The sequence below is a fragment of the Vipera berus genome (genome assembly GCF_964194415.1).
Source record: "Vipera berus genome assembly, chromosome: W".
In the NCBI taxonomy this organism is placed as follows: Eukaryota; Metazoa; Chordata; class Lepidosauria; order Squamata; family Viperidae; genus Vipera; species Vipera berus.
Genome location: NC_138210.1, coordinates 22790876 through 22805489, shown reverse-complemented (window position 1 = coordinate 22805489; position 14614 = coordinate 22790876). Strand labels below are relative to the sequence as shown.

Genomic DNA, 14614 nt, shown 5'->3' with positions numbered 1-14614 from the left:
TGTAAAACCGTGCCTCCCACTCCCAATCCCCTGAGACGCCGCAGCAAGATACCATGGTCGATGGTATCGAAAGCCGCTGAGAGGTCTAATAGGACTAGAACAGAGGAATGTCCCCTGTCCCGAGCCCGCCAGAGATCATTCACCAGCGCGACCAATGCCGTCTCTGTGCTGTACCCGGGCCTGAAACCCGATTGGTACGGGTCTAGATAATCCGCTTCATCCAGGACCAGAGGGAGCTGATGCGCCACCACTCTCTCAACAACCTTCGCAAGAAAGCGAAGGTTGGAGACGGGACGAAAGTTGTTCAATACAGCTGGGTCCAAGGCAGGCTTCTTGAGGAGAGGTCTCACCACCGCCTCTTTCAAGACGGCGGGGAAGCTACCCTCATTCAGAGAAGCCGGTATAACTGCCTGGAACCAGCTGCGTGTCCTCTCCCGGGCTGCATAAACCAGCCAGGAAGGGCACGGGTCCAATAAACATGTGGTGGAGCTCAGCCTCCCCATGATCCTGTCCACTTCCTCCGGAGTCACAGAATCAAACTCCTCCCAGGTAATATCGACAAGACCGCCCGCGTCCTGATCGCCAGACTCTGCCCAGTCAGAGTCCAGACCGGTCCGAATCCGAGCGATTTTGTCCGACAGATGTTGGTTAAACTCCTCGGCACGACCCTGCAAGGGTTCTTCCCTCACCTCTTGATTCAGGAGGGAGCGAGTCATATGAGGACAATCAAGCTGCGATAAAGATGGCAAACAATGCTGCAGTCAGAACAAGATCCAAACATACAGATCTTCATTACCTGAATGTAAGACAATGTGTCAAAGACAAATTAATACAACTGGAACATTGTTCATCTGATGTAAATATCGCAGATCATCTCACTAAAGTCCAAAGTGCTGTGAAACACAATATTAGTTGTGAAAGAATTGGCATAAGATTGTAAGAGGTTATATATTATTCTACCCAAAGGGGAGAATGTTAGGCATATGGTGATAGCCTACATAGTTGGGTTGAAAATATATAAACTATGATGTTGTGACTTTAAGATGTTAATTGGCCAATGGGTGTGTAAGTGTTCTCATGGCCATAAGAGGGAGCTAGTAACGTAGCTTCTCTCTCTCTCTGAATTCACTGCGCTCTCTTCTATTACTGTTTTGCTGTACTGTTGGTTTACTACTGTGATAAACCTGAACTGTGTATTTGACCTCTGGACCGGTAAGAAGACTTTGTATTTGGAATATTCCTTGGACTGTTACTATTGTGTATGCCCTGGACTGTTTTTTCTTTTTGACCATGCATTTTGGTTTTTACACCACCTCAAAAGTAAAATACTTTCTGTTTTCACAACTCAGTGTACTCTTGTGATTACTGTGTGACTCTTACTGCTCTCAGTACCCTTCGTTGTTTGTGCAACTCTTTGCTAGCACAAGGAGACCTCTGCATAACAATTTCTAACACTTATACTTTTCAGAGGTCTGATATTGTTCTATGTACACTCCTTGTTTTATTGATTGCATGTAATATTCTAATTTTCTGAGATTGTGGATTTGGGGTTTTCATGAGCTGTACGCCATAATCATCACAATTATGACAAGTCACGGCTTGAACTATCTTGCTTTGCATGTAATGAGTCTATCTCATATATTAGTTTCCCTTTTTAAGTTGCATTACTGAAATAAATGAACTTTTGCACGATATTCTAATTTTTCGAGTTTCACCTGTAGATGAGCAGCAGTAAAAGCAGGTTGTATATATTTCCACTCTTGGTGACCCAAGTGATGCTGTGGCTGTCCTCCTGCGGTGTCTGGAGGCTGTGCAGGCCTGGATGGGGGACAACAGGCTTCAACTGAACCCTGGCAAGACCAAATGGCTTTGGGTACATGAGGCTTTGGGATCCCGGACTTTGTCATCTTTGACTCTGGATGGGTTGGCACTGCCCCAGACAGATCCTGTCCACAACTTGGGGGTTCTCCTGGACTTGCGACTCCTGCTTGAGGAGCAGGTGGCAGTCATGGCTAGGAGAGCCTTTGTACAACTTTGTGTTGTGCACCAGTTGCGGCCTTTCCTGGATCAGAATTCCTTGTGCTCAGTTATTCAGTCCGTGGTCATCTCATGGTTGGACTATTGTAATGCACTCCACATGGGGCTACCCTTGAAGAGCATCTGGAAGCTACACTTGGTGCAGAGTGTGGCAGTGTGGGCAGTTTTGGGCCCCCAGGAATGGCTCCGGTAACACCACTGGTCCATGAGCTGCATTGGCTGCTAGTCTGCTTCCAGGTGCAATTCAAGATGTTGGTGATTACCTTTAAAGCCCTTCATGGCATGGGTCCAGGCTACTTGAGGGACTGTTTCAACCCACTGAGATTGGCCCATCTCACTCGTGCTGGCAGAGGAAGCATGCTGTGGGTCCTGTCAGCCCGATTTTTCTGGCTGGCAGGGTCCAGGAGGAGGGCCTGCTCTGCTGTTGCTCCTGCCTTCTGGAACATCTTGCCCCCGATGTGAGGCTGGCCCCAACCCTCCTATCCTTTTGTCCTGGCTCTGCCATTTGGCTTGGGGTCCCAATGGAATAGCGCAGTGAAGGTGGTTTATCGAGTAACAACAGATCCCACCTCCCCCATTCTGCCCCTGCCCTCCCCATGTGTCGTTAGATTTTAATGTTTTGTTTTAATTTATGTTTTAATGTACATGTATAAATACACTTTTTATGACTGTAAGCCTCCCAGTTACCCTGTGGTAAGATGGGCAGCCAATACATTTTATAAATATATAAAATATATATTGACTGCTTACTTCTAGAACAGCTAATTCAGTTCAGACTCCTTCACACATGTTTTTCTAAATTTTGTATACTTCCTTTTTCCATTTGCTCCATTTGCAAAAATTTAAATCATTTGATTGCCTTATCTTAGGAGGTGCAACACGTGTGAATGATATTCTAATATAGAACATGTTTACTCAGGAATATATGCAACTGATCTTATTTTCTAATAAATGTAAATGCTACTATAATGCATAATTGAATTAATGTGAATTAACCAATGGAATTGGTGTGGTATCTGGAATTTTGGGAAACCACGGCATGCCTCTAATGCTGTTCTGTCAAGATTTTGTCTCTCATTCAGTAATGTGTGAAAGAAACCAAATATTTCAAATTGCCTATGCCTTGTTTAATTTTGTAGCCTATCCCATCAGCATCCTAATTACCCTGTTGCATGGTGTTAATACATTTCGTCTGCCTGCAGCTGTTGAAGAGAATGGGATAGCAGCTGCTTGTGAATGTGGCTGCATATGAAAATGGCCTGGATTTTTGGCTAAAACAAATTGATTTAAAAGGTGTGCTCCTTTTTTTTAGTGCCGTTGCTGCCAATCCCAACCCAGCCAAGATCTGCTGTAGGACCCCAGAGATTTCCTGTGAGTAGCAGCTGTTCCTTCTTCTCTGATATGGATAAGCATACATTTGTAAAGAAATATTATTATGGGGAATAAAAATGGTGCCAATGAAATATAATTTTAAAGATTTGCAAATATTGACAGTGATCTGTGAGCTAGAAAATTGTTAAAAGCTTAAAGGTCAATTATTTTTTCTGACTGGAATTAATTTTAATTGTAAAATGTTCCAGTGGGGAGTTTAAAAAAAGCACATGATGACTGGGTTTAAAATAATAAGAAATCCAGCCATTAGAGTCCTTTCAGACTAAATAGTATTGCTTTTCTTTAATAAAAGGGCATTCAATACTGCAAGTTTAAAATACAAATTGCATATTTCTAATGTAAATGTGAAGATTATTGTTTTTCATTTTGTAGTGACTTTAGTGCCAGAAGGTGATTTGATATCTCTGTCATCTCCTTGTCTTTTTTCTCCTAAACAGAGTAGCCAGGTCATTCTCATAGCTGATCAACTACACTTGGTTGATTTGCCTCTCTGGATGTCACTGAATATTCCCCACTTCTCTTCCCATTCATATTTTTGTAGTATGTGAATTTCCCAGTTTTTTTTCTAGTTTTGTATTCCTTCGGTTACAGTTTCTTTATACTGTGCATCAAGACACGTAACAGGAATGTTCAGTAATGTTTCTTCATTCACCATACTGGAACTACATCATATTTTAGTCCCTTTTCAGCATTTACTGTATACAAGTAAATAATTCACACAGTAGATTAACACTCAGAAATTGGGAAATATATTTCAGAAATATGGGAATGTATTCTCATGGTATTATAATCAAAAGTCTAATGTACATTATTGCTGTTTTTACTGTACACCATTTTGAGTTCACTTTTTTAACTTAAAAAAATAAACCAATCTACATGTGATGAGGTGATTTTTGTTCTAAATACCTGCAGCCATCTTCTTCATAGTTTGTTATTTTGCAGGAATAAGTCAGAATTGTAAAGAATTTTAGTCTGTGTGGGAACATGCTGTGTGGTAGTATATGTTGCTTAATGGCTCTTTGTAAGTTCTCTACTAAAGAGATGGTGGATGATGGTGGAAGAATCCAAGTGCAGCTTTCCAGTTTATACATAGTGTTAAATGAAACTCAAAGCCTGATGGTGTTATTATTTATGCACTGTGGAAAGTGCAAGCAGTTGGCACATTTATGAGTTATCTTACAACTTGTGAATTTTGATGGAATTAATCTTCTTTTGGATCCAGAATGTTAGAATTATTACATGCTGGTCATTTTTCCCCTAAAGAATGTGCATACAAGTGAAACTCGAAAAATTAGAATATTGTGCAAAAGTTCATTTATTTCACTAATGCAACTTAAAAGGGGAAACCAATATGAGATAGACTCATTACATGCAAAGCAAGATAGTTCAAGCCGTGATTTGTCATAATTGTGATGATTACGGCATACAGCTCATGAAAACCCCAAATCCACAATCTCAGAAAATTAGAATATTGTGAAAAGGTGCAATATTCTAGGCTCAAAGTGTCCCACTCTAATCAGCTAATTAAGCCATAACACCTGCAAAGGCTTCCTGAGCCTTTAAATGGTCTCTCTATCTGGTTCAGTAGGAATCACAATCATGGGGAAGACTGCTGACCTGACAGTTGTGCAGAAAACCATCATTGACACCCTTCATAAGGAGGGAAAGCCTCAAAAGGTAATTGCAAAAGAAGTTGGATGTTCCCCAAGTGCTGTATCAAAGCACATTAATAGAAAGTTATGTGGAAGGGAAAAGTGTGGAAGAAAAAGGTGCAAAAGCAGCAGGGATGACTGCAGCCTGGAGAGGATTGTCAGGAAAAGGCCATTCAAAAGTGATGGGGACTTTCACAAGGAGTGGACTGAGGCTGGAGTCAGTGCATCAAGAGCCACCACACACAGACGGATCCTGGACATGGGCTTCAAATGTCGTATTCCTCTTGTCAAGGAAAAGGCCATTCAAAAGTGATGGGGACTTTCACAAGGAGTGGACTGAGGCTGGAGTCAGTGCATCAAGAGCCACCACACACAGACGGATCCTGGACATGGGCTTCAAATGTCGTATTCCTCTTGTCAAGCCGCTCCTGAACAACAAACAAGGTCAGAAGCGTCTTACCTGGGCTAAAGAAAAACAGACCTGGTCTGTTGCTCAGTGGTCCAAAGTCCTCTTTTCTGATGAGAGCAACTTTTGCATCTCATTTGGAAACCAAGGACCCAGAGTCTGGAGGAAGAATGGAGAGGCACACACTGCAAGATGCTTGAAGTCCAGTGTGAATTTTCCACAGTCTGTGTTGATTTGGGGAGCCATGTCATCTGCTGGTGTTGGTCCACTGTGCTTCATTAAGTCCAGGGTCAACACAGCCGTCTACCAGGAGATTTTGGAGCACTTCATGCTTCCTTCCACAGACAAGCTTTATGGGGATACTGACTTCATTTTCCAGCAGGACCTGGCACCTGCCCACACTGCCAAAAGCACCAAAACCTGGTTCATTGACCGTGGGGTTACTGTGCTTGATTGGCCAGCAAACTCGCCTGACCTGAACCCCATAGAGAATCTATGGGGCGTTGCCAAGAGAAAGATGAGAGACATGAGACCGAACAATGCAGAAGAGCTGAAGGCCACTATTGAAACATCCTGGTCTTCCATAACACCTCAGCAGTGCCACAGGCTGATAGCTTCCATGCCACGCCGCATTGAGGCAGTAATTGCTGCAAAAGGGGCCCAAACCAAGTACTGAGTGCATATGCTTTTGCACGATATTCTAATTTTTCGAGTTTCACCTATACACATTATTGGGTTTTTTTATTCCATTTTTCCCCCTGAAAGATTTCAGTTTGTTTTTCAGTAGAATTGTATGTTATATTAAAGATGGGGAAAATTCTGAAGTGATTTATCTTGGTCTGATTTTTTTAAAATCTCAAAAAAACGGCATTTTCATAGGGATGTGTAGACTTTTTATATCCACTGTAGCTGAAATATCTATGATAAATAACTACTGTTATAGACATTGGTTAACCTTATTTGATTTGTGATGCCCAAGTTGGGTGACAGCATCTAACTAACTTTGTCTGACCTCAGAGAAATTAAGCAGATTCAGCCTGGCTAATAGGAGATGGAATCAGAGCTGTAGGCTGCTTTAAGAAGGTTAAAAAAAAATCCCAGAAGAGGTGCCCATGAAATCGCCAGGAGCTGAGCTTGAGTTGGGGATATCATTATCCTTACAAAAGAAATTGATAATCTGTGTTACATGATTTCATAACAGAGTTCAAGAAAGTAAGATAATTATGTTATCTTACTTTAAGTAAGATAATTAAGTAAGATAATTAAGACCTACAATTATGTAGGTCTTATAGCTTCCTTTTTCCATTGCAGGGAAGAGATAGGCTGAGGGATCCTTGGTGCTCTCTGAGCTTGCTTGTTTTCTTGCAGATGTTTCATTACCCTAACTAGGTAACATCATCAGTGCTAGTAAGGAGTGTTGTTTGCGTTTATATTCTGGTGTCTTGCCTGTGGGTGGGGGTGGTCTTAGAGATTCTTTGGTTGGGCTGTTTACTAATGGCTCCATGGCAGTTTCTTGATTGGGGTATTGCTTACTTGATTGTTGGTCTGAAGTTGACCTTGGAGTTAATCTGTGCTGATCTGAGTGCTGATTACTGGTGGAAAGGTACTGGAGTCTCTTTCCTTGGGGCTAGTTGATTCTTTTTTGCATAATCTATACAGTGAGGGGGAAAAAGTAGTTGATCCCCTGCTGATTTTGTACATTTGCCCAGTGACAAAGAAATGATCACTGTATAATTTTAATGGTAGGTTTATTTTAACAGTGAGAGACAGAATAACAAAAAAATCCAGAAAAATGCATTTCAAAAAAGTTATAAATTGATTTGCATTCTAAAGAGTGAAATAAGTATTCTACCCCTTCGCAAAACATGACTTACTACTGAAGGGGAAAGAAATTCAGATGTAGGGACAGGAATTCAGACGAAGGAAAAAGAATTCAGACCTGAGTCGATAGAGAGCTTTGAACCAGCCAGGCAGCCTCATCTCCAGAAAAAGAACTCCCCCGAGCACTGCCCGCTGAACTTTTATTCACCTTCATCATTACAAAAAACTACATCAGTCTCATACCAAATAGGATACATAGAAATAATTGGATACTCAGGTGCTTATGAGATCACACAAAAACAAGATAGCATAAGATGCATGTGAAGTCTTTATCATAGTGTTTCCCAAACCTCCCACATGCCAGGCCCCCCTCCCAGCCAGGAGAGTGTTCTCTGCACTGAAGCTACAGAGAGGCCCAACTAGGAAGGCACGGAAAGGCTGAAAGGTGAAAAGCCAAATTCTTGGGAGACCAAATTCTGGCCGTTCCCACATACTACTGTATTTTTCGGACCATAAGACGCACCTGACCATAAGATGCACCCAGTTTTTAGAGCAGAAAAACAAGAAAAAAAATATTCTGAACCAAATAGTACCGGTATACTAAAATATTTATTATAATAAAGCAAAATACAGTAATGTTTAACAGCGTAAACTCAACAGTGGTGTTAAGAACCATCATCATTTCCATTAAAAAATGAGGAAAGACTTAGAGGCTCAAGCACTTTTCTAGTTTTCTGGAAACCCTAAAAACTCATCATCACTAGTGTCACAATTTATGAAGCTCTGTTGCTCACAATCACTTATATCGCTTTCTTCGCTATCTTCATATATGATATTATCTTCAGTTCCATCTAAGGCATTGCTAATGCCACATTTTTTGAATGATCGTGCAACGATTTCCTCCTTCACTGACTGCCATGATGTTTTAACCCATTCACAAACTTGAGTGATAGTGGGCCTCTTCATCCAGTAGGAGTCAGATCATGATTCCCAGCAACCATCCATTTGTTCCACTCTTCTCTCATAAAGACTTTAAATGGTTTGTTGATTGAAACGTCGAGAGGTTGCAACTGGCTGGTAAGACACCCAGGAATTACAGCTAGATGAGTCTTCACCTCTTTAAATCTGTTTTTTGTTGTTTCACTAATATGTGCTCTGAACTGGTCAAGCACTAACAAAGCAGATTTTTTCAGAAGTCCTCCAGGACGTTTGGACCACACTTTTTCAATCCATACTTTCATTCCATTTTCATCCATCCATCCTTTTTCATGAACATGCACAACTCCTTGTGGAATAACATCTTTTGGAAAGGTTTTCCTTTTGAAAATTAGCATCGGTGGCAATTTGGTGCCCTCAGCACAGCAGGACAACACAGCAGAGTAATGTGTTTTCTCATGTCCTGAGGTTTTCACGGTTATTGTTTTGGCACCTTTGAGGTCAACTGTCTTATTAGATGGCACATCAAAGGTTAGCGGGACTTCATCCATATTCCCAATCTGGTCCATTGGAAAGTCATATTTTTTCCTAGCATCAATTACAAATTTATGAAAAGACAGAATCTTTGATTCATATTCTTGTGGCATTTTTTGTGCAATTCTAGTTTTAGTGCGCATAGCAAGGCCGCTTCTCCTCATAAATCTGTAGCACCATGATGGTGAGCCAGTAAAATCCTTAATGCCTTTCTCTACAGCAATGCGTTTGGCTTCATAGATAATTATTTTTGTAGAAACTGAGAAGCCCATATTCCGGTGACGTGTGATCCATTCTTTCATGTCCACTTCTAACTGTGGCCATTTTTCAGCGTGCCCACGAAAAGTGTGCTTACCGGTAATTTTATCAAGTTTTTGCAGCTGATCCTCCTGTTTTCTCCACTCTCTTATCATTTTTTTCAGTTGGAGGTGGCCCAAAATGTCTCTTCGCTGCTCTGTTTCCATGTTCTTTTGCATATTTTACTACCTCCAGTTTAAACGGAATTTTATATGCTAATCTTTTCATCTTTGACCTTTTGTACCGTTAAAGAAATGGTGTTTTTCTGAGGAAAATAGAGTAGTAAAGAACTGTCAGTTCTTATGAGAGACATATCACCACGCACATCAGTACTGTAATTTGACTCATACCGCTTGGTATTACTATTAAAGGGCACCAACCAACCTGTCAGGCAGGGCTTTGCATGGCAGGAGAGACTATGTGTGTTTCTCCTGCCATGACAAGCTCCTTGCCTGCCTGTCAGGGCACTGTGCCGCATCACATAGTCCCAGCTGGGACGTTACCTGGTACCGTACCTAGCTGCCTCCTGTCTCAACATTCTAATCCTGTCAGTCTGTCAGTGTCACACACACACACGCAGGAGAGGTGTGCGCTGTGCCGATCATGTGAACTGACTGACTGACATTGAGACTCCAGGAGGCGGGACTTCCCCCTAACACACAGCAATCCACAGCATGTGAACGGCAGCGGACAGTAAGCGGGTCAGAAACAGCAAGTAAAAGCTAATTACAACGTTCCATGCAAGTTATATACTCACCCCCACAAACATTAAGCTGCAGATCATAAGGGCATCATTTGCACACTGACGTTCTGGCACGCATGTTTCCATTTTGACATGGTTACAGACAACTGCCTGATGTTCAAAGGTTGGCACAGATGCACACTACGGTAAATGAAAGAGAAACACGGGTTCTTCTTCCTCTTTGCGAGTTGTCATTTCAGATGTGGTAAGGTCAGGTTCCCGCAACGGAGGAATGCTTCAAAGGCAGGCAATACTGAGAAGAAAGAGAGAGAGAGAGAGAGAGAGAGAGAGAGAGAGAGAGAGAGAGAGAGAGAGGGAGAGGGAGGGAAAGAGAAAGAAAGTGAGAGAAAGAAGGAAGAAAGAAAGAGTGAGAGAAAGAAAGAGAGAGTGAGAGAAAGAAAGAAGGAAGGCAGGAAAGGAAGGAAGGAAGAAAGAAAGAAAGAAAAGAAAGAAAGAAAAATCTAATCTCAGCTCATTACCTGTATAAAAGACACCTGGGAGCCAGAACTCTTGCTGATTGACAGGGGATCAAATACTTATTTCACTCATTAAAATGCAAATAAATTTATAACATTTTTGAAATACGTTTTTCTGGATTTTTTTGTTGTTCTGTCTCTCACTGTTAAACTAAACCTACCATTAAAATTATAGACTGGTCATTTCTTTGTCAGTGGGCAAATGTACAAAATCAGCAGGGGATCAAATATTTTTCCCCTCATTGTAGATGTTGTTAATGTCTATGTGTCTATTGATGGCTGATTTGTCAGAGTGCCAGGCTTCTAGAAATTCCCTGGCATTTTCAAATTTGGCCTGGTCTAGGATTGTCACTCTAGTCGTTTCCAACTCTAGGGGCCGGTGCTCATCTCCGTTTCAAAGCCGAAGAGCCAGCGCTTGTCCAAGGACGTCTCCGTGGTCATGTGGCCGGCATGACTAGACGCCAAAGGCGCACGGAACGCTGTTACCTTCCTACCGTAGTGGTCCCTATTTTTCTACTTGCATTTTTACGTGCTTTCGAACTGCTAGGTTGGCAGAAGAGTTGGAAATGACTAGCACGCATGTGCGGGGGAACCTTTACCTTTTTACCTTTAGGATTGTCACATTTTCCCAATTGAAATTATGGGTAAATCTCTCTATATGTTGTGACATTAAAGAATTTTCGTCAGCCTTCTGACTGCCAGCTGCCAGTCTTCCACCTGTTTGTTCTACATAGTGGTTGTTGCAGTTCTTACATTGTATGTTGTAGATCAGAGGTCCCCACCCCAACCTTTTGGGCACCAGGGGCCAGTTCTGTGGAGAGAGATTTTTCTGCGGACCAGAGGGGGCGTGGTTTCATGTACTGCCTACATCCTGTGGATGGGGCTTCGCTTGTTTGCATGGCCCAGTTTGTGGCATGCCATGGCCCAGTGGCGGTCCATGGACTGGGGGTTGGGGACCGCTGTTGTAGATGACTCTTTTTTATTCTGGGGTTGCTGGGTCTTTGGGTTTACTTAGGATGTTTTGAAGGGCTTTGGTTCGCTTATGTGTGCTGATTCCATGTGGTTGTAGTAGTCTATTTGCGGTTTCTGAGATGTTCTTGATGTATGGCAGTGTAATTCTTTTTAGGGTTTGTGTTGGTTGTGCTGTATTGGGTTGAGTGGTCAGGGACTTTTTGCGTGGTTATCCATTTTGTTGGAATGTTTTGTATAGATGCTCCATTTCCTTTTTCTGCTGTTCTGGGTTGCTGCAGTGTGTTTGGGCTCATTTAAATAAAGTCCTTACACAGCTTCTCTTGCGGGAGATTGGGTTGTTCCTTTGGTAGTGGAGCACCTGGTTAGTATAGGTAGTTTTTCAGTAGACCTGTGTTTCTAGTTTGTCATTGTGGTCTCTGCTGATCAGGATGTCTAGGAAGGGTAGTGAGTTGTTTTCTTCTTCTCTAGTAAACTGGATTCCTTTAAAAATGAAGGAGAATATTTGTAGCTCAGGGTTGAAAAGAGGGGTTTTTGGTGCTCTCTGAGTTTGCTTGTTTTCTTGCAGATGTTTCATTACCCATATGAAAATGCTCATATGCCATCTGTATCACCCCCTTGCCATCCATTCCACAGACAAAAGTCTCCCCTGATCTAACAAACCATGGACATAGTTATAAAAACCACCTAAAGCCCTTTCATCTCATGTAGGCTGAAATTGAGAAAGCACGTCTCTCCAGGAAGCAAGCCAATATCGGCGAATTAAGCATAAAGCAAAATCCCCTCAAGGTAGGGAAATCTCTTAATCACCATACTGGTCCTCAACAACAGACCCCTCACCCCAAATCCCTGATTCCATATCCCTCACAAAATTCCATACCTAAAGATGATCAACATGCCCCACAGGTGAGAGATAACATTTCCTCATTACCGGACTTCACATGTCTCCAGGGCGAAAAGACCTCAACTGACACATCTACAAACCTCACGATCAAAGCCCACTGTTATAAATATTACTGTGCCCAGCCTTCCAATTTTGTACCCTACCTTCGATTGCTTCATGTTACGCTGTCAAATAAAACTGCCCTCTTCAAGCAGCTGCCCAGTGTTTTTATTTGTGACCCAGCCTGGATTTGAACTCAGAATTTTCTTCTGACAATTTGGCAACCACAAAGGGACTCCAAGGCTAACCTAGCTGGCAGGACCAGGACGAGGTAACTTCAACTAGCTGGCATCGGACCGCTTTGTCTGGAGGGTGCTACCCTGGATCCTGGCCATCCCAGCACAGGTAGTAAAGAGAGTTTTGGTTTGACGCCAAAACAGCTGCTTGAACCAGAGGCTTCTAGTCGGTAAGTACCCCACAAAATCTGCATCTTTTGTGCCTAGTGAATGTATGTGTGCATGTTATCCCCTTTGTGTTCTACTACTGCCCATAGTCTGCATTCCATGCCAACCCAAATTCCTGTGAGCCTGTATCGGGCAGTGACTGGGAGACCTTGAAATGGCAAGGGAGGTTGACAGAATGCAGCACGCTCCAGCAGGTTGCAAAAGGAAGGAGTGCCTGTCTTCTTTTCTGGGCAATTACCAGCCTGCTCTCTGACTAGAGTCCAATTAATTAGTTGTGTCAGTACTTCATAAGGAAAGTCCTCCGGGGTGCCCAAAGGACACCTGAAATTTGGGTGGATAATAGGAATGGTCAGTATTTAATTTAGGAAGTCCCTCCAGGTGTGGGAAAGCATCCCAAATTTTGGCAGGTCATGCGTGTCAGGGTCTATGGGGAATTCGAATCTGCGGTCTCCCCGGCTTCCCTGTTGAGAAGGTTGTTTATTGCCTGGGATGGACAGTGGTTACTCATCCAGGCGGGGATGAGCAAAAGCTGTGCATGGTGGCTGTATAAAGAATGGGCAAAAATAAGAGATGCAGCTGATAACATAATTTGGCCTTACTGGGGTACCTTTGACTATGTGGTATTGAAATCTCTAACACCAAAACTAAAACCGTCGCAATTACCCTATTGGTATTGCTGGGCAAAGCTTTCTGACCCAGTAACCACAGCCCCCAGTTCTAGCATGGTCACCCCAACCTCCCATTCTTATTGCTGACTGCACCCAAGGCATGCCTAGTGTACCTCCTGCTCGCTCGGAAATGGGTGACCAAGATGGAAAAGTGACAGGAAAATTCATGGTGCCCCTCTTGCAGAAACCCATACCTGGCTCTGAACCAGAGGACAGCTAGAATTGGTAACACACTACGCTGTGAAGCATTGAAATCCTGCAGTGCCGGCAAGGTCCCCCTGCTCAAGAAAGGACATGTACAGGCCCGTCTGAAGTTTGTCAGTGAACATCTGAATGATTCAGAGGAGAACTGGGTGAAAGTGTTGTGGTCAAATCTTGGATGAGAACCTCCTTCCCTCAGCCAAGGCGTTGAAAATGGGTCATGGAAGGGTATTGCAGCATGGCAATGACCCAAAACACACAGCCAAGGAAACAAAGGAGTGGCTCAAGAAGAAGCACATTAAGGTCCTGGAGTGGCCGAGCCAGTCTCCAGACCTTAATCCCATAGAAAATCTGTGGAGGGAGCTGAAGGTTTGAGCTGCCAAACGTCAGCCTCGAAACCTTAATGACTTGGAGAGGATCTGCAGTGAGGAGTGGGACAAAATCCCTCCTGAGATGTGTGCAAACCTGGTGGCCAACTACAAGAAACATCTGACCTCTGTGATTGCCAACAAGGGTTTTGCCACCAAGTACTACCGTAAGTCATGTTTTGCGAAGGGGTCAAATTTGTTGTTATTCTGTCTGTCACTGCTAAAATAAACCTACCATTAGAATTATAGACTGATCATTTCTTTGTCAGTGGGCAAACATACAAAATCAGCAAGGGATCAAATACATTTTCCCTCTCTCTACCCATTCACTTAGGGTGACTGATGAGGGGGGTTTCCTTGGGTATTCTGGCATGGGCACAAACTCCATCGCTGTAGCTACTTTAAAGGGGGTGAGCCCTGTGCTACTATGCACTGCATTGTTGTACACCACTTCAGCAAATGGCAGGAGTTCCACCCAATTTGATAGTTGACATACCAACGTAGGTACTGTTTGTCATGGCGTTAGCTCATTCTGTGGCCCCATGTGTACTCAGATGAAAAGGCGAACTGAGGCCTTTAGAGCACCTTATTAGCCTTACAAATTCACGCCAAAATTTTGCTGTAAACTGAGTCTGAGATGATCTGCTTTGGCACTCCATGCAATTGGTAGATGTGTTGTAGAAGCATCTTGCCCAGCTTCTGGGCTGATGGGAGGTTTGAACAGGCTATGAAGTGGGCTTGCTTGGAGAACAGGTTGGCTACAGTCCA

The 14614-nt window shown here is 42.9% G+C and overlaps 1 protein-coding gene across 4 annotated transcripts in view; it reads left to right on the top strand.

Moving 5' to 3' along the window:
* The window catches only part of LOC308676208 (RNA-binding protein 33-like), a 293110-nt gene that overhangs the window by 108588 nt on the left and 169908 nt on the right, over window positions 1–14614 (top strand). For all 4 annotated transcript variants that reach the window (XM_081341982.1, XM_081341985.1, XM_081341984.1 and 1 more), the window contains one exon: window positions 3350–3408. In XM_081341982.1, coding sequence (XP_081198108.1) covers window positions 3350–3408 — 59 coding nt within the window. The remainder of the gene's footprint in view (window positions 1–3349; window positions 3409–14614) is intronic.